The sequence below is a fragment of the Rattus rattus genome, chromosome 7 (genome assembly GCF_011064425.1).
Source record: "Rattus rattus isolate New Zealand chromosome 7, Rrattus_CSIRO_v1, whole genome shotgun sequence".
NCBI classification, from domain to species: domain Eukaryota; kingdom Metazoa; phylum Chordata; class Mammalia; order Rodentia; family Muridae; genus Rattus; species Rattus rattus.
In genome coordinates, this window is record NC_046160.1 from 84746691 (window position 1) to 84770186 (window position 23496).

The 23496-nt window shown below is 43.0% G+C and overlaps 2 protein-coding genes across 4 annotated transcripts; one reads left to right on the forward strand and one right to left on the reverse strand.

The window, feature by feature from the left end:
- Positions 1–312: 312 nt before the first annotated feature.
- On the forward strand, positions 313–10302 carry Tomm20l (translocase of outer mitochondrial membrane 20 like). Its single transcript, XM_032909119.1, has 5 exons — positions 313–448; positions 538–581; positions 5084–5165; positions 9169–9311; positions 10258–10302. Exons 1-5 carry the CDS (start codon positions 313–315, stop codon positions 10300–10302), a joined length of 450 nt encoding a protein of 149 aa, XP_032765010.1.
- Positions 10303–10375: 73 nt separating this feature from the next.
- Positions 10376–23376, reverse strand: Timm9 (translocase of inner mitochondrial membrane 9). Of its 3 annotated transcripts, XM_032907903.1 has the most exons (6): positions 23244–23376; positions 21315–21329; positions 18271–18356; positions 13581–13645; positions 12630–12725; positions 10376–10890 (listed from the first exon to the last, which is right to left on the reverse strand). In XM_032907903.1, exons 4-6 carry the CDS (start codon positions 13617–13619, stop codon positions 10756–10758), a joined length of 270 nt encoding a protein of 89 aa, XP_032763794.1. In that variant the 5' UTR covers positions 13620–13645; positions 18271–18356; positions 21315–21329; positions 23244–23376; the 3' UTR covers positions 10376–10755. The 3 variants fall into 3 exon arrangements, with proteins under 3 accessions (XP_032763794.1, XP_032763793.1, XP_032763795.1); XM_032907902.1 differs by lacking the exon at positions 21315–21329; XM_032907904.1 differs by lacking the exons at positions 18271–18356; positions 21315–21329.
- Between the last annotated feature and the right edge of the window lie 120 nt (positions 23377–23496).

Here is a 23496-nt window from a genome sequence, read left to right on the forward strand (position 1 = left end):
CACCAGCAAAAATGACAACTTTGCTTTTCTCCTGTATTATTACTCCTTCAGAATCTTTTCGCTCTCCTGAGTTATGGTGGGTGGGGAACTTGGATTTCCTGTGCTCTGGGACCCAGAAGAGCAGGCAGGCTAGCTCAGCTAATGTGGGCCAAGGGAAACCCAGGCGACCCAAGGACGCCGCATGCTCCGACCACAGGAATGATCTTGTTTGGCTGGAGAAGGTTCAGAATTCTGGCTCCTGAGGTCCTGGGTTCGGAACCCCGGGTTTCTCACGCGTGGTCGGCCCGCGCCCAACGCTCGCTGGGCAGCCCGATGCCCAGCGTCCGCCTTAGCGTCAGGCTCCTGGCAGCCTTGGCAGTGGGCGGCGCCATCGCCCTGCTCGGCTACTGCGTCTACCTGGACCGGAAGCGGCACCGAGACCCCGCCTTCCGCCGCTGGCTGCGGGACAGTGAGTGCCAGCGCGGCCGGCGGGAGGGTGGGCGGCCGAGCCCCGGCCACCAGTTGGCGCTCCCAGCCAGCTCGTGCCTGTGTTTGCAGAGAGAAGAGCTGGACAGTCCAACGCCAAGGCGCCCGCTAGGCAGGTGAAGTGCAGCAGACCCGCCAAGGAACCTTCTAGAAGCCCTGCAAGAAGAGGCCTGCCAGTGCGGCTGCTTTCTAATTACAAAGGGGGAAGGAAAGAAAGGAAACGTGGGTCTGATAAGGACACAGTATGAAGGTCTGGTGGGATGGCTCAGTGGCCAAGAGGATTGGCTGCTCTTCCGGAGAACTCAGGTTTGATTCCCACACGGTAGCTCACTACCACCTAACTCCAATCCTAAGGGATTTGTCGCCCTCTTCTGTCCTCCTGGAAGCTACAGGCATGCACATGGCTGCATACTTTGCTGGCAAAACACTCACAAGCAGGTTTTTGTTTTGTTTTTTAAGATAGATTTATTTATTTATTTATTTATTTATTTATTTACTTACTTACTTACTTACTTACTTACTTACTATGAGTACGCTGCAGCTGTCTTCAGACACACAAGAGGGCATCAGATCCCATTACAAAACAAATGATTGGAGCCACTATGTGATTGCTGGGATTTGAACTCATGACCTCTGGAAGAACAGTCAGTGCTCTTAACTACTGAGCCATCTCTCCAGCTCACAAGCAGTTTTTAAAAAGTTTTTTTTTCTCATTGTTTATGTTTTGTTTTTAAGTACGAATAGGGCTTGATACTCACGTGTGCAGAATCAGCACTTGGGAGGCTGAGATAGGAGCAAGTTCAAGGTTAGCCTGGGCCAAACGAAACACTATTCGCAAGAGAAAGGTATCTGTAAAGTAAATTTTGTAGGAACTTTTTTTTTTTTTTTAATAAGAAGAAAGAAGAGAGACTTGGACCTTCCCAGGTCAGTCATCATAGAATATGATTGGCTAGTTGAGTTTTTATGGTTATTATATTTTAGACAGAGGAGGAAGTTGGCCCATATATGATGGTCAGAAGACAACTTGAAAAGTTCTGTTCACTCCTGTCACTGGTACCTGTGTCTAACTCAGGTGGTCAGGCTGGGTGGAAAGTGCTTTTCACCTGCTGAACCATTACGCTGCCCATATTAGTCACTTTTAAAATATTGTAATGTGTATGGATGTTTTTCCTGCCATATATGTCTATCTTGGTACCATTTAGGGGTCAGAAAAGGGCATTATGAATCTCTAGGTCTAGAGTTAAGGTTGTGAGCTGCCTTATAGATGCTGGGAATTGAGACTTGGTCAGCAGGAAGAGCAGTCAGTGTTCTAGACCACCAAGCCACCTCTTCAGCCCCTCCCTTATTAGTTATTTTTAAAGAGAATTCAGTCATCTTGGCTATTGGTCCAGCTTTTGTTAACTCATATGAGCTCAAAAGTGCAAGAGAAGCTTTTCCATCTTTCAGGTGATCAGCCTGTGCCTACTTAAGGTCCTGTTATGTGTGAGGCACCAAGGTAAGTCTGGCAGAGAGCAACGATAACAGTAAGAATAGCCCAAAGCAAGACGGGACGAGGTCAACAAATGTAACAGGAGCCTGGAGAAAGACAGAGCCTTTCAGTGTGGAATTAGCACAGTAGCTACTCTGTTTACCCGTTGGTTAAGCTTGCTGTTCTTAATACTTGGCTCCCGAATCTGCAGTCTGAGCAGGTTTGGGTGGAGAATAACTGTTGCTCTACCCAGCCTCAGCAAGGCTGGCTCCCAGGCCATCTGTTGAGTCTGTTATCTGAAAGCACCTCCCACCCCATGTTTGCGGTTGATGCTAGGTGTTCATTTAGTTGAAACTGTTGGCAGGTGCCTGCATGTGGCCTTGTTATATAGTTCGTGGGCCCTCATATGCTGGGCCGGATTCCCAGGGGCAAGCAGGCAGGTCTGGAGACTGTGCACTGAACACCGGAAGAGAACAATGTTGGAGTGTAGGCAGAGATGGGAGTGTGCCAGGAAGCAACTTTTCCCACAGCACGGAGGGCTGCTGGATTTCAAGCAGAGAGGAAATACTGCTGTTGCTGTTGACTGTTCTGGAAAACCCAGTGTTTCCTACGTAAGGCTTTGGGGCTGTCGTTGGTCTGAGGCAGGAATGACATGGGAGGTGTATGGTATCTGGGGAGCCTTGAGGATTGAAGGGGTTTGCATAGGGGAGCAAAATAGGAGATATGACAAGCCTGATCAATACCTGGCAAAGGGATCACTGTTAAGAAGTGACTGATAAAGCTAAGGCTTGGTCTAATGGCTGGGCTTCCAGATTTATTAAGAAAGCAATGGATTTCTGACCAGGAAATTTTTTGAAAGAAAAGGGGGGAAAACGAAAGAAACAAACCCCTTAAGCATGGGCGTGCTAGAAGGATTAGAAAAGGGGTTAAGTTACTGCAGCAACATTGGTGAGCAGCAATGAAAATCACACTTTTCTCGTGTCACTGGTGGTGACTGGGCTGGAAAGAGCGGAAGTTACTGATCTGGGGAGAACTGAGTTCCAGTTCATGCTGACTGGTGAGAGGACTGAGGGAAGGGGAAAACAGAAGTCAGAAAGACTGTCGACATAGTTATAGAAGTAGGCAGGCAGCACTCAAGGCGCCCCTTGACCTTCCCTGACCAGCTTGACTTGGGCAGTCGGGTACAGCTCCTGCCTTCTGCATCCTCAATTAGTATCGCCCTTCAACATGTTCAGTGTGTGATTGTTTCCGACTTATTAGTCTAGGCTCCTCATAACCTTGTCTGCGTTTCGTTCTGCACTGACTGTATCTAGAATAGTCGGCAGATTGTGCTTGTCCATGAAACATCTGTTGAACATTGTGAATGCGGGAAACAGCCTGTGTAGAGGCACACATGTGAAACTGTAGTGTCCTCAGTGTGCTGTGGAAAGGAGACAGCTGAGTGGTAGTTTGGTGTACAGACTGTAAAGTCTGTATAACTTTGTGTTTGTGTTTTTGTTGTGTGGTGGTAACTTATTTCAGGAATAGATATGCTTACTTATTTATTGTTAAAAAATGACAATCGTGGTGTCAACAGGGAAGACAAGGTGGATAGGCAGAGGGTTAAAGACAGAAAAACTACTCTGGTTTAGAAATAATGAAAACCCAAATAATTAAGGTATGATAAATGCAAAAGCAGAACTTGTCAGATGTTTTCTCACGTAATTCTTTGTTTTTGAGAGAGAATTTCTCTGGGTAGCCCTGGCTGTTCTAGAATTTACTTCATAGACCAGGCTGGCCTTGTGTGCTGGGACCGGTAATCCCAGTGCCTTTAGGAATCTTGAGGCAGGAGGAATGTGAGTTCAAGGCCAGCCTAGGTTGCATAGCAAAACTCTGCCTTACCAGTGCTGGGGATGGCTTATTCAGTCCAGTGCTCTCTGCAAAGGTGTGAAGACCTGAGTCTGATCCCCAGAACCCACAGCAACAAAACAAAAACCAAGAACAGAACTGGGCATGGTGGTGTGTGCCTAAAATCCCAGTACTTGGGGAGGTAGAGATTAGGAAGATCTCTGTCTCAGAAAGCCTGGTGAGGGCTAAAGAGAGTACTCAGTGGGTAAGAACACTGGCGGCTTCTCCAGAGCACCAGGTTCAATTCCCTGCATCCAAATGGCAGCTCACAACTATCTGTGACTCTTGTTCTAGAGGACTGATACCCTTGTTTAAAAAGAAAGGGCAAGGTGGGTGGCCTCCTAAGGAATGGCACCTAGGGGTGTCCTTTGGCTTCTCTGTGCACACTTGTACTCACATGCATAAACACGCAGAACAAACATCACCTGACCAAACAAAAAGCATCTCAGATGGTCACACACAGCCAGGAAATGTCAACTGCAGCGGCGAGCCTAAGACTAGAGAGCCCAGGAGCACCCGAGCTGGCCGCAAATGTTGACGTCTGACTCCTGAGCCCGTGTCTGTTTGGTAGGTCCGAGTGCAGCCTAAGCACTAGAGTTTTACCAGCACTCAGGTGACTGCTCGTGGGGAAGATAAAAGCACCCTCAGGTTCTAGACGCCATCTTCTCTTACAAGAGCTTGCTCCCCTTCCACGTACCCAGTAAAACCTGTCATCACTAACTGTTCATTTTAACTGACCAAAGGAAGCCCCTTCTCAGGATTGCCTGGAAGATCGGCCCTAGGCACAGGGCTTGCTGATGTCGTCCCTAGCCTTGGCTGACGTTCTGACCAGTCACCAACACCATGCCACCCTATCCCCAACCATGCACTTTGCCCCCTGAGACAGAGTTTGGGTACAGAAGCCTTATGAAGCTTCCTGACTAAGAACTACAGGCAAATGACAAAGTGAGCCCACAGACTAGAAAGTCACTGCTGCTAAATTAACAGGCACTGCCACTAACCAGACAAGAAAAAGATCCCTTGACAGACAAAGCCACTGCACTGTATCCATACCAAGGTCAGCTATTAGCAGAGATGCCGCCTGCTTTTCCTCCCCACGCGCCGAGGATACAGGTATGTGCGCCAGCCTGGCCCAAGCGCTACTTCTTTTATTAAATGTGTGCACGCTTTATTTGTTAAGAGGTACTTTATAAAGAAACATTAATCTTGACAGTAACTATATACATTTATCACTCATTGTTACATATTTTATAAATCCTTTAGTTATGGGATCCAGAAAAGAAGAAAACACTACAAGAATTTTTTTTGCAAGAGATGCAGATGGGAAAACTTTGTTTAGCTAGAGGTAAGAATAAAACATTCTTTTCTAAGTTTTTAATCATATCTCCTTCAAAAACTGTGATTAGCCAGGCATGCATACACTTATAAAACCATTGAGTCTGAGGCTAGCCTGGACTATTATGTAGTGAGAGAAAATAAAAAGGAAACATTAATATTTAATATCAAATACATAGCTAGTGTGGTGACCGACTCACTTCAGTTAAAGAAGCTGTCTCAGAATTTTGACTTGGAACTACTATCCCCATCCTGGGTACGGTAGAACATACTTGTACTCTCAAAGCCTCAAGATGCCGAAGTGAGAGCCCTGTGAATTTGAGGCTAGCCTGTGCTACCGAGTGTCTCCAAAAAATAATCTAAAATGCATTGTAAAAATTTTCTTGCCAGATACGGTGGTGCACACCTTAAATCCCAGCATTTGGGAGACAGAGGCAGGAGGATCTGAGTTTGAAGCCAGCCTGGTTTATCTATGAGCTGCTGGATAGCTAGGGCTACATAGAGGACCTTGTCTCAAAAAAACCCAGTATTTTCCTGACTTAAATATTCCAAATATTTAATATTTCAATGATAAAAATCATTACAAAAGGCCATTATGATGTTTTAGTGTGGGGGCAAGAGGGGCCTACACTTTATGACTACAGCTGTGTTTGAACTTTCACCTAACTCGCCAAGCACTTCACAACATTATTAAAGTGGTAATAGGTAATACACTCACTGTGCCAATGTAGCAATGGTGTATTGATTCTGGTGCTAAGTACAGCAAGGAAAGAGAATCCGGGTTGACTTGGGTAAGAGAAAACTGATAATGTTGGAGATTAAAAATTATAGTCATTAAGTAAAATGTTTGCCAGGTTTGCAAGCTTCTTGTATACCACAGCACTTATATCTCTTTTTAATTTACTTGTGTGTTCAGTTTTCTGCCTGCACTTAGGTCTGGCCTCAAAGGCCAGAAGAGAGCACCAGATCTCCTGGACCTGGAGGTACAGAGGGTTGTGAGCCACTATGTAGGAGCCTGATCCTCTGGAAGAGCAGCCAGTGCTTTTTTTTTTTTTTTTTTTTTTTTTTTTTGGAGCTGGGGACCGAACCCAGGGCCTTGCGCGCTCTACCACTGAGCTAATTCCCTAACCCGCAGCCAGTGCTCTTAAGCACAGAGCTACCTCTTAGATCCACAGTGCCTGTTTTCTACTTGAAAAAAAAATTTTTTATTGTATGTATTTATTGTGTGAAGCCAGAAGACAAATCTGTCTTTTCCCCTCTCCTGTCTTCCCTCCTGAAATTAATGTAAATTAAAATGGTTGTACATTAATGATAATTTTACATTTTTTACTTGATTTTTGCTTTCAGATAGAGCAATTTTTCAAATGAACTAAAATTAAGCTTTAGTGAGGTTAGAATGAATATATCAGTTACAAGAGTAGCTCTCTGTAAGATTGTGGAAGTTACTTTAACTTTCTCCAACTTTTCCTTCCTTTCATTTCTGTGTATTCCTGGCTGACCTAGAACTCACTCTGCAGACTGGTCTGGAAATCTACCTGCTTCTGTCTCCCTAGTGCTGGGATTAAAGGTGACCAGCTCTTTTCTCTCTTTTTTCCTCTTTCTTTGGGACAGGGTTCCTCTGTGTACTCCTGGCTGCCCTGGAACTTGCTCTCTGGAACCTGCCTCTGCCTCCTGAGTGCTGGGATTAAAGGTGTTCTTTTGTTTTCCTCTCAAGATCGTGTGTATTAGCCTGTATTTAAGTGGTTAACATTATCTAGGACTTATAAAAACAACAAGGGACAGAGAGATGGCTCATGTCTCAGGTTTGGTTTCCAGCACCCATGTGTAGCTAACAACTATCATAAGGCCAGTCCCAGGGGATCCGATATCCTCTTCTTGGGCACCTCATGCTTGTGGTGCACATACATGCAGGCAACATACTCACACATATAAAATCTTTCAAGAAGAAACAAATCTTCCTAAACAAACAAAACAAATGGGAATCAATGGTCTACACAACCTGTAACTGTGTCTGTCCATGATTGTTATTTAGCTTAAAAGCATGGTAACAAATTAATTTTTGCTTTCACATACTTTTCAAATTAATTGAAACTTAGCTTTAACTAAGTTAGAATGGACACATGATATAACGAGAGTAACTCTACATAAGCTAGCGGAAGTTATGTTAAATATCTCCATTTTTTCAAGTCCCAGAGCAATCTTTTATTCATAATTTTACGTAGTCTTCCTAAACAGGATTCCTCAAATTGTATAGACAAGGGGGCTCATAAAATGTGGGTTGATAGCTGCGGATGTGCCTGCAGTGTGGCTCAGTGTTAGAACTTGATCCTTCCTGATCCTTCATGGGGGTGAGCCACTCCCAAAGAACAACCTGGATACTCCCTGGATGTGTGAAAATTAAATGGACAAAACCTTTGATCTTTAACTTTAATTGAAGTGTGAGGAGGTAAATTTTGAATTGTTAAGTCAAAAGGGAAAACAAGTCGGGTTGACTCACCTACGATGGTGTCTGCGAGGTGGCATGGGCACACAGTAAGCGACTCTACACTCTTCAGTGTTAACACAACGCATCTCTGATGCTAACACGAGACCGCACATCTTTATAATTTTACTCCCTAAGAGTCATCATGTAAGAGTTTAAAGGTGAATAAGGATGACTGGAACAAAAATTCAACTGGGTTTTTCCTTAACAGTAGGTTGTAAGTTTTTTCATTCATCTGAATGTATAATTCATAATATTTTCTAAAAGTTTAATTTAATTACAGTGGCATGAGTGTGAGGCCAGCCAAGGCTACATGGTGTGACCTTGTCTCAAAATACACAACCAAAATAGGGCCGGAGAGATGGTTCAGTGGTGGGGGCGCTGGCTGTTCCTTCAGAGGACCTGGGTTCCATTGCTAGCACCCACATGGTCACTCGCAAGCCCTCTCTGGCTTCTGTGAGCACCAGGCATGCACTTAGCGTACAGACAGACGTGCAGACAAAACACCTGTGCACATCAAATAAATGTACAGTTGAATGACCTGCAGCAGATGTTTCACCGCTCATACTTTACCTATCAAACATGGATGGCCAACTCATATTAATAAAAACAGACGAGATTAAGAAAAACCTTGCACCACCACCCTCTATAAAACATTTCTGGGCTGGGGAGATGGCTCAGTGGTTAAAAGCATTGACTGCCCTTCCAGAGGTCCTGAGTTCAAATCCCAGCAACCATATAGTGGCTCACAACCATCTGTAATATACATTAAATAAGTAAATATTTAAAAAAAATTCTAAAGCAAGTGTGCACTTCTAAAATGTTGAGTAAACGTGTAATTTCTCTCATAAAATTCTTCACACAACACCCAGTATTTTCCCTCATACTTTGCTCTTGACTCACATGGGATTTGTCTAAATAGTCATTAGTTTGATAAGCACTTTCTATTTTTGTTTGTCTTTGGAGACAGGGTTTCTCTCTATAGATCTAGCTGTTCTGGAACACACTCTTATAGACCATGTTGGCCTCAAATCCAGAGATCCGCCTGCCTCTACCTCCTGAGTGCTGGGCCTAAAGGCGTGCACCACCTGTGCCCAGTGATATGCATTTGCTCGATGCTTTCTTGGTAATTATGGAATATGCATTTAAAGAGTATTAACATTTTGGGCAAGGTCTGGAGAGATCAGTAAAAATGCCTATTGTTCTCCCAGACTGAGCACTTGTTAGCTTGTGAGAGGCTCAGCCCCAGCATTCACACCAGATAGTCACAACAACCATGTGTGACTCAGGTTTTAAGGCTGGGTGTGGTGGCATACATCTTTAATCCCAACATTCAGGAGCCAGAACTACAGAAACCCTACATCAAAGTAAAGGAAAATCCAAAACCCCAGGTCCAGTTCCTGACTTCCTTTTTCGGTCTCTATGGAGCACATATACACTCTCGGCCTCCCTGCCCCTCTCCTCCCACGTAATTATTAAAAACAGCAACTGTTTAAATTTTTTTGGCTTAAATGTAACCAATCTGTTTCAGGGGAGCATGGAATGGGATTTGAACATTTCACCAATGCCCTTTTAGTGTGTGGGCAACCGAAAGAGCTACTGATGTTTTTCAAAAACACACTCCCTCCTGAGGTTTTTCAGATGCTATTGTACAAAATTCCCATTATTTGCCAGGTGAGCATGTATTTAATTATCCTTGTAAAATAAACAGTAAATAACCATGGGGGACTTGATTACAGGAAACAGTGGTAGGGATGTGGACCCCTCCCCACCAAAGTTCTCAAGTAATATCTATTTCTGGTTCTATTCTTTCACTAAGGTAAGAGTATCTTATTTTCCATGTTTTACCATAGTGAATTGTGTGATTTGTTATTACATGTGTTTTAACATTGCAATTTTAAAGCAGAGTGGTACTTCTCACTAACCTGACAAGACATAGAAATAGCTTTCTTAATTTAAACATACCAGTGTTGTATTGTGGCTTTAGATTGGTAACGAATAGAGTCTATTTGTAAGCTCCCTTTTACCAGTTTGGTTATACAACAAAAACAAGTAGCTATACTTATCTGCTAGAAGTTCTTGCAAATGCTTTGAATTTGTTTCAGTATTTATTAGCCATTAGATACATTTAACTCTGGTTCATTCTATTCAACTGGTCATATTAAGCTGTGTGCATTTACACTAAAACCATTCATGTTGGGGAGGGGGTTGTGTGTGAGGGGAGCCCACGGACACTATGGCATTAGTGTTTAGACAGAGGCAGTGTGGTAGTGGGGGCCCACAGACACCATGGCACTAGTGTGAGAGAGGTGGCAGTGTGGTGGTGGGGAACCATGGGCACCACAGCAATTAGTGTGTGGACAGCGGGCAGCTGGAGTAAGTCAGTCCTCTCCTTGCACCAGTGGCTGTGTGGGAACTCACGTCTGGCTTTGGGCCAAGTGCCTTTAGCTGAGCCTCACTAACTCACACTCTCAGTTTTTAAACAAACTAAGACTCTAAAGGGTTCCCTAACGATGTCAAAATGTAGCTAGGGTAAGAACTTGTCTCATCTGACAAAAGAAGCAAGAGGAAAACTTATGCCTTGAAATGATTAGCAGTAACTGTTTTGTGTATCCACCAGCAACTTGAGGCAGACATGCATGAGCAAGAAGTACTTGACGGATGATCCTGACTGAAAACATCTCAGCGCATCCACACCCAGTCAGAGTATGTTCTGTCCAGTAAAAACAACTGCTCAATGATATTTTCACTTATTTTACTTTTAGTAATAAATTTTTTCTATCTCATACATGATTGGACACATATTTTGCTTTTAAAATTAACAGTCACAAAGAAAAGAACAGTGGTTTATTTTTGCAATCATGGTGACCACGCAGACGAATCTTAAGGCCTCAACAACACTGCATCTTACCATTTCTACTGCACAGAAAGGCCTTCTGTTTTGACTCTTTCTGGTGAACAGTGATTTTTCTCCCGTGGTTTCCGTTGGCCAGGTAGTCATGACAGATGATGTACCACGGTGCCTGCTGTGTCAGGGGATTCTCCACCAGACAAATCCTTGTTCTGACTGTGACAGCTGCTGGCAATCTCTCAGTGCAAGTCCGTGCCTCCGGCCTCTCTACCGTGGTTGGCCTAAGAGGCCTGCTTTGGCTGCCAGGGCTTCATTCTGCTGAATGTGATATTCCTGAAATCTCATGGATATTCTCTGTGTCATTTTTAAATATTTCTGTAAGCAATGTTCTGAACAGGTAACCTAGAAATACAAGGGGAAGATCCAAGAGGCAACACAAAAATAAACATTTTTGTATTCTGAAGAAGTCACCACGGGGAACCATGGGTAGATCTACAAAACTGAGTACTGTCCTTGGCTTACGATGTTACAGCTTTACACTGTTTATGCTTTACCCACTGATGAGATGAAGGTTTATGAAGTCCCTACAGGTCTGCGGCACCAGGAACAATAGTGTGTTCTGCTCTGCCTTCATGACAGACTAGATCTGGAATTTTCTCTAACCTCAAAGCCCACAATCCTATCTCCTTATTTAGACTGATAATCAAACACATACCCAGTAGAAGGTTTGTTCCTTTTTTTATGAGAAACTTGCTTCTGGATATTTTCACTGAAGATATTAATTTATTTTTTGCTCTTGAGCAAGGTCTTATTATTCAGCCAAGACTGGTCTGGAATTTTAAAATCTTCTGCCGTAGCCTCCCAAATGCTGAACCTCCCCCACCTTCAACCCTTAATATCAACTAAGGTGACCCAAGCTCAGAAAGAACCTTCCAGATTCTCCCTCACATGTAGATCCTATAATGTATACCTGTGTATCTGTTAATGGGCATAAATGTGTGTAAAGTCCAAAGATTCACAAAGGAGACTGAGAGAAGGTAACTACAGGTGATAAAGAAGGACGGATTGTGGGTAAAAAGATACTTCTCAGTCATGACAGATAATAAAGCTATTTTCTTCCAGTTCTAACTTGTCAGAATGTCTATTTTCTGGGATGTGTTATCCTGAGGCAGGGGCTGAAGGTGGGATTTGCTTTCTAATCCCATCTGCCACCTGTGCTTCGGGAACGCACAAGACTGCTTACTGAGTAGATCTGTCCCATCTGAAAAAGGGACTAAAATTTTTTGTTATGGGGAGTTTTATAATCTTACTTTTCTCACTTAAAATTACATCAAAGCACTCCACTTTAGTGCTATTTAGTATGTAAATTGTATAGATAAATATAAAGTATAGTTTTTAAAAAGAGTACTGCATGATCAAGGCCTAAGTATGAAATTGCAGGTGCCACAGCATGCTCCTTTACAAAACGGATGTCATCCTTGGCATCTAGTTCCTAAACCTTGTATGTTAAATTACCTGACAAATTACATCTGGGCATGAACGCTTTCTGACTTCTCTGTTGGAAGATACATAAACACCTTTATATGGACAGTGGAGGTCGGGGTGCTGATCAGCCCGGGGTCTCCACTGAGCATCACGGGCACCACATTCTCAGATAGTTCTAATGCCAATCTAACCGCTCAGGGCCAGGCAGGAGCGCTGTCAGGCTTCCTTCATCACACCTTGACAAGGCAGATAAAGAACATCTCCTGTGTTGCCAGGTGGTAGCACACACCTTGATCCCGGCAGTGGCGAGGCGGAGGCAGGCAGATGTCCAAATTGGAGGCCAGTCTGGTCTACACGGAGAAGGAACCCTGTCTTGAAAGGCCGAAAAAACAAAACAAACAAACAAAAAAACACGTGCTCTGGAGCCTAACTCAGCTGCTGCATACTCGGTCTGTAAAACGGCCTGCCTTGACGCAAGGCAACTGTTAAATTCAACTTGGCACCATCGACCTGGGGTCCCCAACTGCTTTAGTTCCTCTAAGCAACTGCATTTCCATGGCAGCCCAGTCAGAAAGAACAATGACATGCTTAGGTGGTTTACTCTGTGAATTATGGCAAATGTTTTTTTTTTTTTAAATGAGTAACACTTTTCATACCTCTTCAGGTTTCACCTCTCTTGTTGTGAAGTCTTTAACACAGTCCAAAAAGCAGGTTTCTGTAAGTTTATTGTAGGTTCCCAGGAACTCCTTAAACTATAAATGAGAAGCGCTTTAACACCTGGGCTGCACAGCCACGACGCTTTAAAACTCACTGATACTTAGACATGCTACGCTGTCACACCCTCTTCCCCTCCCCCATGGGAATTTTTTGCTGACTTAAGGAGCTTTAGTGTACACACATGGTCTTCCTTCCTAGTTGTACTTTTAACTGCTGTCCACCACACAGTGGAGTGATGTCTGATGTCCTGGCTACTTAAGAGGCTGAAGTGCAGGGGTTGGGGATTTGGCTCAGTGGTAGAGCGCTTGCCTAGGAAGTGCAAGGTCCTGGGTTCGATCCCCAGCGCCGGGGGAAAAAAAAAAAGAGGCTGAAGTGCAGGGTCACAGGAGTCTACAAGTTTAGAAACCCACCTGAGCAACATGTCAAGATTTGGCCTCTAAAGCAAAATAAACATACACTTTTTTAATGTTCTTAAATATGGTTTTGGGGCATAAATACTACACTTTTACGTTGAGTAAATATTTAACTCATAGTAGTTAAACCATGTAGTTCAGGCTAATCCAATCTTTCTACATGGGCTTTCTAAACGCTGGGGTTACATGCATGCACTCCATGCAGGTGTTACTCACTAGGAAACGAAATTATAAACATTTAAACTATGGGATCACAGACACAGCTGCAGTTACCAGGCAATGTTTTTCTAACCCACCCCTACTGCCCTTTGAAACAATATATCCACATAGCCCTGGCTGTCCTGGAACTATGTAGACCAGGCTAGCCTTGAACTCATAGAGATTGGCTGGCCTCTGCCTTCTGAGTGCTGGGATTAAGGGTGTGTGACACCATACCTGGCTAAGAGCCTATTCCCTTAATTACCTTGAGTATCTTACCTGTTTTATCTGGTCAGATTCTGGTATCTGTGCAGCCATATTCTTTCAGTATGTTTATTAGTCACCTTATTTCAAAGTTAAAAAAATAGTCAGCTTATACACATATTTATAAGCCATCCCCATATATAATCTCACAGATTTTAATGACAACAATTCTTTCCTTTTTCTTATTGAGACAGGGTTTCTCTGTGTAGCCCTAGCTGTCCTGGAACTTGATCTGAAAATAACCTGGTCTCAAACTCACAGAGATCTGCCTGCCTCTGCCTCATGAGTGCTGAGATTAAAGGCCCATGCCACCACCACTCAGTTGACAATAATTTATTTTCTAATGCTAGCTGTAGGACTCATAGGCTTTGTCTTAATCAAATCTATAATACTAAGACAGTGTCCTACAGTCCTTTACTGAGAAAAGCCCCCTTCATAGTAGGGATTTAAGGGAAACCAAGAAAATTCTTAAACTCTTCCTAAATTTTCATAACTGTCCTAATAGCTGTCAATTTAACTCTAATTTGTGTCACTAATCTAAGTAAAACAACGGTTTTACATAGTAATTGTTGACAAACACCATTTACTTTTAACAAATCCTATTTATGATTAAATCAACACTGGCTCATGAAAGATATTCAGAGTTTTCAAAATTTCAGGAGTTATGTATTCTTTGAAATTTAATTTATTTTTATGAGTTTGCCTGAATGTATGTCTGTGTACCATGTTTATGCATGCCCACAGGTTCTCTGGAAGAGCAGGTGGTACTCTCTAGCCCTGAGTTATGTATGTGACTCAATAGGACAGTCACGGACAGTTGTGAATTTGCTGGGACTTGAACCTGGATCCTCTGCAAGAGGTTAAGCAGCAGGTGCTCTTAACCACCAACCACCTCTCAGCCCCAGGATTTTTATTTTGATTAAATCATATAATACACGATAAACTTGCTCCTGCCTGGTAGAGATAAAATCCCATGCTGTCATCCTCTTGACCCACTCTGGTCCAGGTGTCAAACAGCTCACTGCAGCGTCCATCTTATCTCCACTCAGAACCATGAATGGACCACACATGCACACACTCACTGACTGTTCGCTCCTTTCTTTCCTCCCTAAGATGCTGGTGACTAGTGACGTTTTTGAAGTCTTATACAAGAAAAGCACTTGCTATCTATTCTAGTCTCATTCTACACGCTACAGCCCAGTTTTCTCTGAAGTAATGATAATAAAAAATGTAATTATGTTTATTTCACAGAATGCCTTAATAGTAACAGGATATAAATTATTCTTTTAATGTGTGCCAGGTAAGACAGTATGGCAATTTTATGGGGGTTATAAAGTGCCAGTGACCAATCCAAGAAACAGTCTGTACAAATATCACGTAACGTTTGTTAGTGAGATGGTGCAGACACACCTTTTCTCTACCCGCTTTCTATACACATAGAAAGCTGGACCTCACATATGAAGGAAATAAGAAAACAGAGGTATTGAGAAAGCAGGAGACTGGCTCAGGGCCTTGGAATCTAATAAACACAGGGACAGAATTTTGGGTGTTTTCTGTTTTGCCTTATAGACTTAAAACTGAAAATGTTGGCAACATCTAAATGGGACCATTAACAAGAATCCCTGAAAGTCTAGTCTAACAAAACACCAACAGAGGATCAGCAAAAGGCCGGAATGTTTCTTATGTGAGCTGCTGAACTAGAAAACAGCATCATTAGGTGTTTGCTAGACGCTGCAGTGAGCTGTTCTGACACCTGGACCAGAGTGGGGTCAAGAGAGCGACAGCATGGGATTTTATCTCCACCAGGTTGGAGCAAGACCTTCTGCTATGTCAGTGGAAACCTTACAAGACTAGCTGCTATCCCAAGGGCAGTGCCAAGGTATCTATCTGCCTTCTTCTCCTCTGGGGTATCATCAAAGAAGGCCTGCTTTACTGTCCTTCTCCCCAAGATAAGCAGGCCTCCTGTGGTACTAGGAGAGGCCACATAGGGAGTGGTAATGAGGCATGTTAGCCCAGGTCAGCCACGGAGATACACAAGGATAAGCAGGTCTCCTAATTTGGCCTCTAACATAAACCTGCAAGTTCAAGCAGGTGAATGAACCTTGAACAACATAAACTGAATAAAATCCACATTAAGATAAATTATTACCCCCCACTTACCCAAAAGGTATCACTTTTTGTTTTCCCTTGAGACATAAGGGCTTGCTGTGTAATATGCACTTAACTCAAACTCATGTTCATCCTGCCTTGGTTTCCTGAGTGCTAGGGATTATGCTAAAAACTTTTTCATAAAATTCAACTGAAGACAATACCTGCTAGTTAGACTGTAAGCAAGTAGCTGAGTGTGTTGAGAGTAACCCCAGTATTAGGGAGGAAGAGGTGGAGGTAGGAGGACCAATTTAGGGTGCATGGTAAGTTCAAGGCCAGCCTGGGTGGGCTTCAAAAAGACGGTAGACAAAGAGAGATGTCTGCTAGGAGGCACAAGGAGAATACTGCTAAGTGCAATGGAGCAAGAAGGGAAATACTACACACAGACCGGAAGGGAGAGCACAGACCTATCCCCATCTGAGATGACACAGAAACCCCAACCAATCCACAAAGAGCTCTCAGAACTAACGGAGTCCAGCAAGGCTTAGCTGGCATACAAACACCAAGCCGCACTTCTGTTTCCTGGCAGTGGACACCTACGCAGCAGTTAAACGTAATACTAATCACTGCAACTCCCGTCTAGAGAGAGTTAAAAGTCAGCCCACCCAAACACCTTGAAAGTCAGCATAACACACCTTGAAAACTATTTAAAAAAAAAAAAAAAATCAGCCCTCCTGCTCCCCAAAAATGAGAGGCAATAGTTGGCCAACAAAAATATGAACTCAATGCATTTCTATGGACTTTTTGTTTCATTTTGCTTGGCTTTAGCATTTTTGGTTTTATTCATCTTTTGCCTACTTATTTTGATTTCTGTTTTTGTGGGGGTTTCTCATTTTTTGAAAAGGAGAAAACAAAGTTGGATAGGCAAGGAGGTGAGGAGGATCTGGGAGTAGCTGGGCGAGGGGGAATCATCAAGATATATGAAAGCAAAACATTTAATAAAAAGAGGAACTATCAGAAAAAGGAGAGGTATTGTTCACAGATTGAAAAGGCTGAATAGAGTAAGAATGTCAATTTTCTCCAAACCGATAGACACACTTAATCCAAGCCTTACTACAGTCTCAGCAAGGTTTCTAGTATCGGTAAGATGATGCTAATCAAAAGGACTAAAGTAGCTGAATGAAGACTAAACTGGGAGGAATCAATTTACTTGATTGAAATAACTTTCAAATAGCTGGTAATCAATAAAATAGAGTGGAAAAATAAATCCTAAAAAATCACATGCTGTAAGACTCTATTCATGAAACACTGCTGTCTTTCTTTTTTGGAGACAGGGCCTCCCTATGTAGTGCTGACTGTACTGGAACTCACTATTAGAGCAGGCTGTCCCCACACTCACAGAGCTCCTCCTACTTCTGCCTTCTGGAATGAAAGGTGTGCACCAACATCCCTGGCTGAAATATTCTGGGAACGACAGAATTACATGAATACAGGACATGTATAGGTGCTGTAAGGGAGTAGAGGAGCAACATGAGAGCCCTCTGAGGTAGAATGTATCGCCTCGACTACGTATCAGTACCTGTATCCTGTAGTCTAGGAATAATCTCTGGTTTAAGAGGCTGGAGAAATGCTCACAAGGTAAGGGCACTTGCTGCTCTTCCAGACAATTAGTTCCCAGCAACCACCCATGCTGCCAGCCAGCTCGAGAGCACGTGACTACAGCTCCCAAGGGTCTGAGACCCTCTTCTGGCTGCAAGGGCAGTTGCATACACGTGGCAAACATACATATATACATCTTTTTTAAAGTCACAAAAAGAAAAACATCCTGAAAAGGTCTAAGATTAGAAATACCACTGCACAGAGTTCAGTTCACACTGAAAATGACATATCTCATTTCCTTGCCTAGAGGTCCTTAGAAACTTGTATGATAATGCCAAAATCTGGTTCTTTTCCCTACATCTAACTTTGTGTTTCTTTAGGTTGAAATTCTTGACTTTTTTCAGAGGTTGCATGGCAAGATACAGGAAATACATGTTCTGTGTCAGGGACTGACACACTAGGATGTTCCGATTTTCTCACACCCTCACCTCTATCTACCACTGGTGACAATCAGTCTCACACAGCCCAGGCTGGCCTCCAACCTGTCTTTTTAGCCAAGGATGACTTGGAACTCCTGATCCTCCTACCCATACTTCCTAAGTGACAGGGTTAGAGGTATGTTCTCCTAATACCCTAGAGGGTCTCTTAATACCCTTTAACAATCTCCTTTCTGTGCGTGTCTGGGTGTAAGTACCTACAGAGGCTGGAAGAGGGTTCGAGACTCTCCAGGAACTGCAGTTACAGGCTCCTGTGAGTTGCCTGACATGGGTACTAGAACTGAACGTCAGGCCTTTGGAAGAGCAGCAAGTACTCTTAACCACTGAGCCATCTCTCCAGCCCAGGCTATTCTTTTATTTGATCCTCTTTTCCAGAGATCACATCAAATGGCTCATTATGGAAAAGGCAAATATTAAAACAGGGTCACTTTCTGATTATCCCTCTGAAAGAATGGGCAGCTTTCTCTTAGGACTGAGAATGACTATAGAACAGGGAGTTAAGGAAGACTTTATTTGCAAACCTTTTCTGATGCATCAGTTTCCTTTCTGCTCTGGAAAAGCAAGCGCCCGGCCTTCTGCTTGTCCTCAGTGAGATTGGATTTCTTACCTGAAAATTGAATGCATTATAATATGACTGCTGAAGGCCCTTCTTTCTAATGAAACCTAATTTCTTTTAGCTAATAATTTGTTTTGTTTCGTTCTGTTTTTTTTAACAGTCTCTTTATGTAGACCAGGCTGACCCTGTACTCTTGAGATCTGCTTGCCGAAGACTTCCTAGTGTAGCAAGCACCTTTACCTGCTTAGCTACTACACGGCTTTAAGAGATATTCTGGTATGCCTTCATTTACCTTAGGACACATGCAGGTAGGGGGACAGCTGGGTAGGGGTTCTCCTGCAAGTATGTGAATGCCAGGACCAGAGGTGCACACCACACACCCTGCAGCTAACTCGTTTTAAAGGCTCTTCATTCTTATCACCCCAAACTGAATGACAGGCTAAACCAGGCTTTCCCTTGTGTAGTAGGAGTCAAATCAGAGCACTGAGCATGTGAGACAAACGCTCCATCAAGTTACACCTGCGGTCCCTTTGCCTTTTTAAGGGAAATTAGTTTATAGTCGAGTTTGTAGTTCATTAGCATATTTTTTAAAAGAAACAATGTCATGCTATACCTTAAAAGTTTTTTTGTGATTCTTCTGATAACTTTAAGAAAGATGAACAGATCAAACATTAAATTTACATGAGGTCATTTTCAGATTAACTAGAACTCAGGACTATTGGAGGCATACAGCCTTTAAAATCCAGGATTTTCCCCATTACATTTTAACACCTGCAAGATGTGACCAATAAGCTATTATTTCAATTACTTATATAACAACATTCTCCAAATATACAGAAGTGTCATAAACTCTTTTGATTCTTTTTACTGTATCCTCACATTTATTAGGAATGTCTGTAAACTGTGTTGTATGTTTTGAGACACGAGGTCTCATGTGTCCTAGAATTTTCTATGTAGCCCAGGCTGGACTGGAACTTGGGATATTCCCTAGTGCTGAGAGCACAGGTATGGCCCTCCATGGCCTGCTTGTAATTTCTTCTCTAATGCACCTTGCTTCTTCCTAAATTAATTTTGTAGGCATGTTATTGTACAGTGAAAGGGTTATCCTTTATTATTCAAATGCTGACTGTGTATCAGTACCTGTATCCTGTAGTCTAGATAAATCTGACTTAAATCAGAGATACATTCTGTCCTCTACCTGGTTGTAAAACATTGCTCCCTAATGATTCCCTGTCTGGTCAATACAGAAGTTGATCGGTAAATGACTGATCGGCGGAAGAGAATAAGGCTGGACTTCCTCCCAACCAGACAGGGAGGGAAAGAGAGAGAGAAAAAGGCGGATTTGCCAAGGGGTGAGTCCAGGAGACACCATGAGAAAAACACCTGCTGCCCAGAGAGCCAGATCAGTACTAAAATGCAAGCATCACAGGGGCTCTAACTGGAGGTAGCTAGATTGGCTTAGAGGATTAAAATAGAGTAACACTCCTCAGTTGTTGTGCCCTTAAAGTTTGTTAAATATAATCCTCCTGTCTCAATTATTTGGGAGCTAGCTGGGTAAGAAGAAAGCTACACAAACAATCACGAATCCCCCACTAACAAATTCCCTTCTGAGAAAGGAAATCCACTTTTTGAAGAAGATCAAGAGAGTGACCAAGCACCCTGAAGTCTGTTTCATATCATAATTTCCAGAAATTTAATATTGAAAAGTAATTAACAAGCCAGGCATGGTGGTGCACTCCTTGAGTCCTCAGGACTAAAGTACTCTGGAGGCAAAGGCACTTGGATCTCTCAGTTTGAGGCCAGACTGGTCTACTGATCGAGTACCAGGACAGCTAGGGCTACACAGAAAAAGAAAACAAACAACAAAAAGAAAAGTAATGAATAAGAGTGTGGTAGGGAGAGGACTAACATCTATTTCTCTATTAATAATAGTCCATTTGTTTCAACTCTGAAAGTAAATTTTAGTAAGACTTTAATTTATACTAACTAAGTGATCTTCTAACATTCTTAACTACTATAACTGTTCCTAGCCCTTGCATAACTGGTAATGTGATTCACAACCTTGGGGTTCCGTCAAAGCCCTAGAATGGATAAAAGTCAGGGATATGCTAAGAAACAAGAAATGCTCACTTGTCTTTAAGCACCTCTACAGGTTATTAATGAAGAATCTTGTCCCTTCTCATTGGTAGGACAAGACAGTTACCACCATAATCAAATGGTTCGATCTAGCATCACATAAAGGAGCTGCTACCTACCCCTAGGCACAATTCCCTGCTGCCATGCTAGAGCACCATTACTTTAGTGGCATTCTGGTCTAAAAATAGTCTCTCTTTTTCTAGTCATGAAGGAATTAGGAAAATGCATAGTGCAGAATAACTTTAGACAATTAGACTAGTCTTCAAAAATACTGGGGAGCTAGAGAGATGCTCAGTGGTAAGAGTACTTATAGCCAGGCAGTGGTGGCACACACCTTTAATCCCAGCACTCGGAGGCAGAGGCAGGCAGAATCTCTGAATTTGAGGCCAGTTTGATCTACGGATAGTTCCAAGACAGGCAGAACTGTACAGATGGCAGAGCTGCATAGAGAAACCCTGCCTCAAAAAACAAATCACCCTTCAAACAAACAAAACAACAAAAGAGTACTTGTTGCTCTTGCAACAAGTTCACTTTCCAGTACCCACAGAGCTCATCTGGCTGTAGCAGTTCCAAGGGACTCTCTTCTCTGGCCTCATCAAACACCAGCAATCATGTGATACATATACACACAAGCACACAAGCACTCATACGTCTTTACAACATTAAAAATGCTATACAGAGTGGGTAGCTGATGCAGATTGAGATGTCCATCACTGTAACTAAGTGTAATGTGTCACCCTAAACTGCATCCTCCATCAGCAAAGATGTTCTTTTTGGGAAGCAGTCATTCTCCGTAAAGAAAGCCAATGCACACTTCCCTTTGGAATAAGATTTGTTAAGAAAATGGGCCCTGCCAAGTGTGGTGGCTCATACCTTTAATCCCAGCACCTGGGAGAGGCATTCAGATCTCTGAGTTCCAGGTTCTCAGCAGAGGAGGAGGGGAGGGAAGGAGAAAGAGACAGACAGATCACTTCTAACTGTGGGACCCAGTCTTTTAATAACATAAGGCAGCAGGCATCTATTGTAATAAAGGCAACTTTTAGATAATTAGGAAAATCTAACTGTCATCTTAAGTGTGATACTCTTTCCAGACTGTAATGTCCTTCAGGAGGCACAGGCTGCAACAATTAGGGCTCAAATTCATGATGCCTGAAGCTTATTTGCAAATGCTTCAGTGAAACAAAGTGTATCTATAGATGTATTCAGAGAAGGGTGAGGTGGGGAAGGCAAAGGGAGAGTGAGGAGGGGGGAGAAACATAGTTAAAAAATGTTAACAAGGGGCTGGAGAGATGGCTCAGAGGTTAAGAGCACTGACTGCTCTTCCAGAGGTCCTGAGTTCAATTCCCAGCAACCACATGGTGGCTCACAACCATCTGTAATCAGGTCTGGTGCCCTCTTCTGGCCTGCAGGCATACATGCAGGCAGAAAGCTGTATGATGTATACATAATAAATAAATAAATGTTTAAAAAAAAATGTTAACAAAAAGAATAATCCCCTAGATTGTTTTTTGCCCAAAGGCTGTAAGTCAGTGTCTATTTTGAGAGTTCAAATGCAATAGATCTTTTATTACTTTATTACCTTTCACTTGACCTTTTAGATTACTTTGCAGGTTTAGTTAGGTTGTGGGATTAACAGACAAGGTTTTTGTTGTTGTAGTTTTGTTTTGATTTTTTTGACACAGGGTTTCTCTGTGTAGCCCTGGCTGTCTTGGAACTCTTTGTAGATAGGCCTCTGTCTCTGAGTGTTGGGATTAAAGTTTGCCACTACACCCCTCGTTAACAGGCAACTCTTAATTAACTCAGTGTTAATCAGAGCTAAAAGCACTTGAAAATGGATTCCTATTGTTTCCCTGATTCAAAGTCTAGCCTCAAGGAAGATGAGAACCAGACTCCTCGAGGTCTGACATTCGATTACACATTATTTACTCAGGTCATTAGCTGATGGCCGTTGCAGTTGCTCAGCGTTTTGAAATTAGAGGGGAAAGGTCATTTTTTTTCATATCTAAAGTTTTATATAGAAATTACAGAAGTTAATATCCCTAAGGCCTCTTGAAGCTCCAACACTGTCATTCGGTCTTTTAATACATTTACACAACAACAAATTGTGAACCAACAGATAAATCTGAGGATCAAAAGAGAAAATAATGTAACAGATATCAAAATGATTAATCCCCAAACTAATCCTAAAACTAACAACAACAAAGTAACAGGCTGTCCAAAGGTGAGGCTTTATAAGGTGCTTTTTTTGCCCTAGGCTAGTAGGAACATAAATAGCTGAAATATAAGAGATAAAATTTGTTACGTAGGTTTATATCTTACGTTGTTTTACTTTGCTTGATCTATTTTACTTTTTTATTTTAAAATCCATTTTAAAAGCCCCTAGGAAGGCGTAGCAAAGCTCTAAGCAGTGCGTTCTCCAATATGAGACCCAGGAAGGGTGCGAGCCCTTGTACTCTAGACAGGGGAAGAGCCGAGGAAGTCAAGATTTTAGTACAGGGGCTCTTGTCTGACAGTTCAAGGTCACCGAATGGCTGGCTACCTTGTAGTCCCAAAGCGAGCCCCCGAGCTCTCCAGCCCGGGGTGGGCGGTGTCTCGGGGCCTAGGGTTCCTATTCACTGGATGACAAGGCCTCCGGGACACGTCTGGCCTCCCGCTGCGCCGTGCTGCCGGTTGCGCAGCCCCACGACCCGCGTGCACGCGGCGGCTCCTCCAGAGTACCTGCCTGCTACCTTTCCCGAATGAAGGCTGCCACCCAATTGCCCGCGAATCCCGGATTATGAGAGCAGAGGAAAGGGACTATACTTAGCCACGGGATCTCGCATCTGACACTGGTACCGGGATGAAGGGCTGCAGTGCAGGTAGAGTCCGAGCTCCGAGGGTCAGTACCGAGAGAGCGCCGCGCCGCTAGATAGCGGAGAACACGTGGGGGCAGTGATGTCAAGCATGGCTTTAGACCCTCTGACGCAGATTCGTCACCCCGTGGGAAAATGTAGGAAGAAAAGCAAGTGCCCAAGTAAATTCTAAAATCACCTAAGAATTAACTTTTGTGATTATC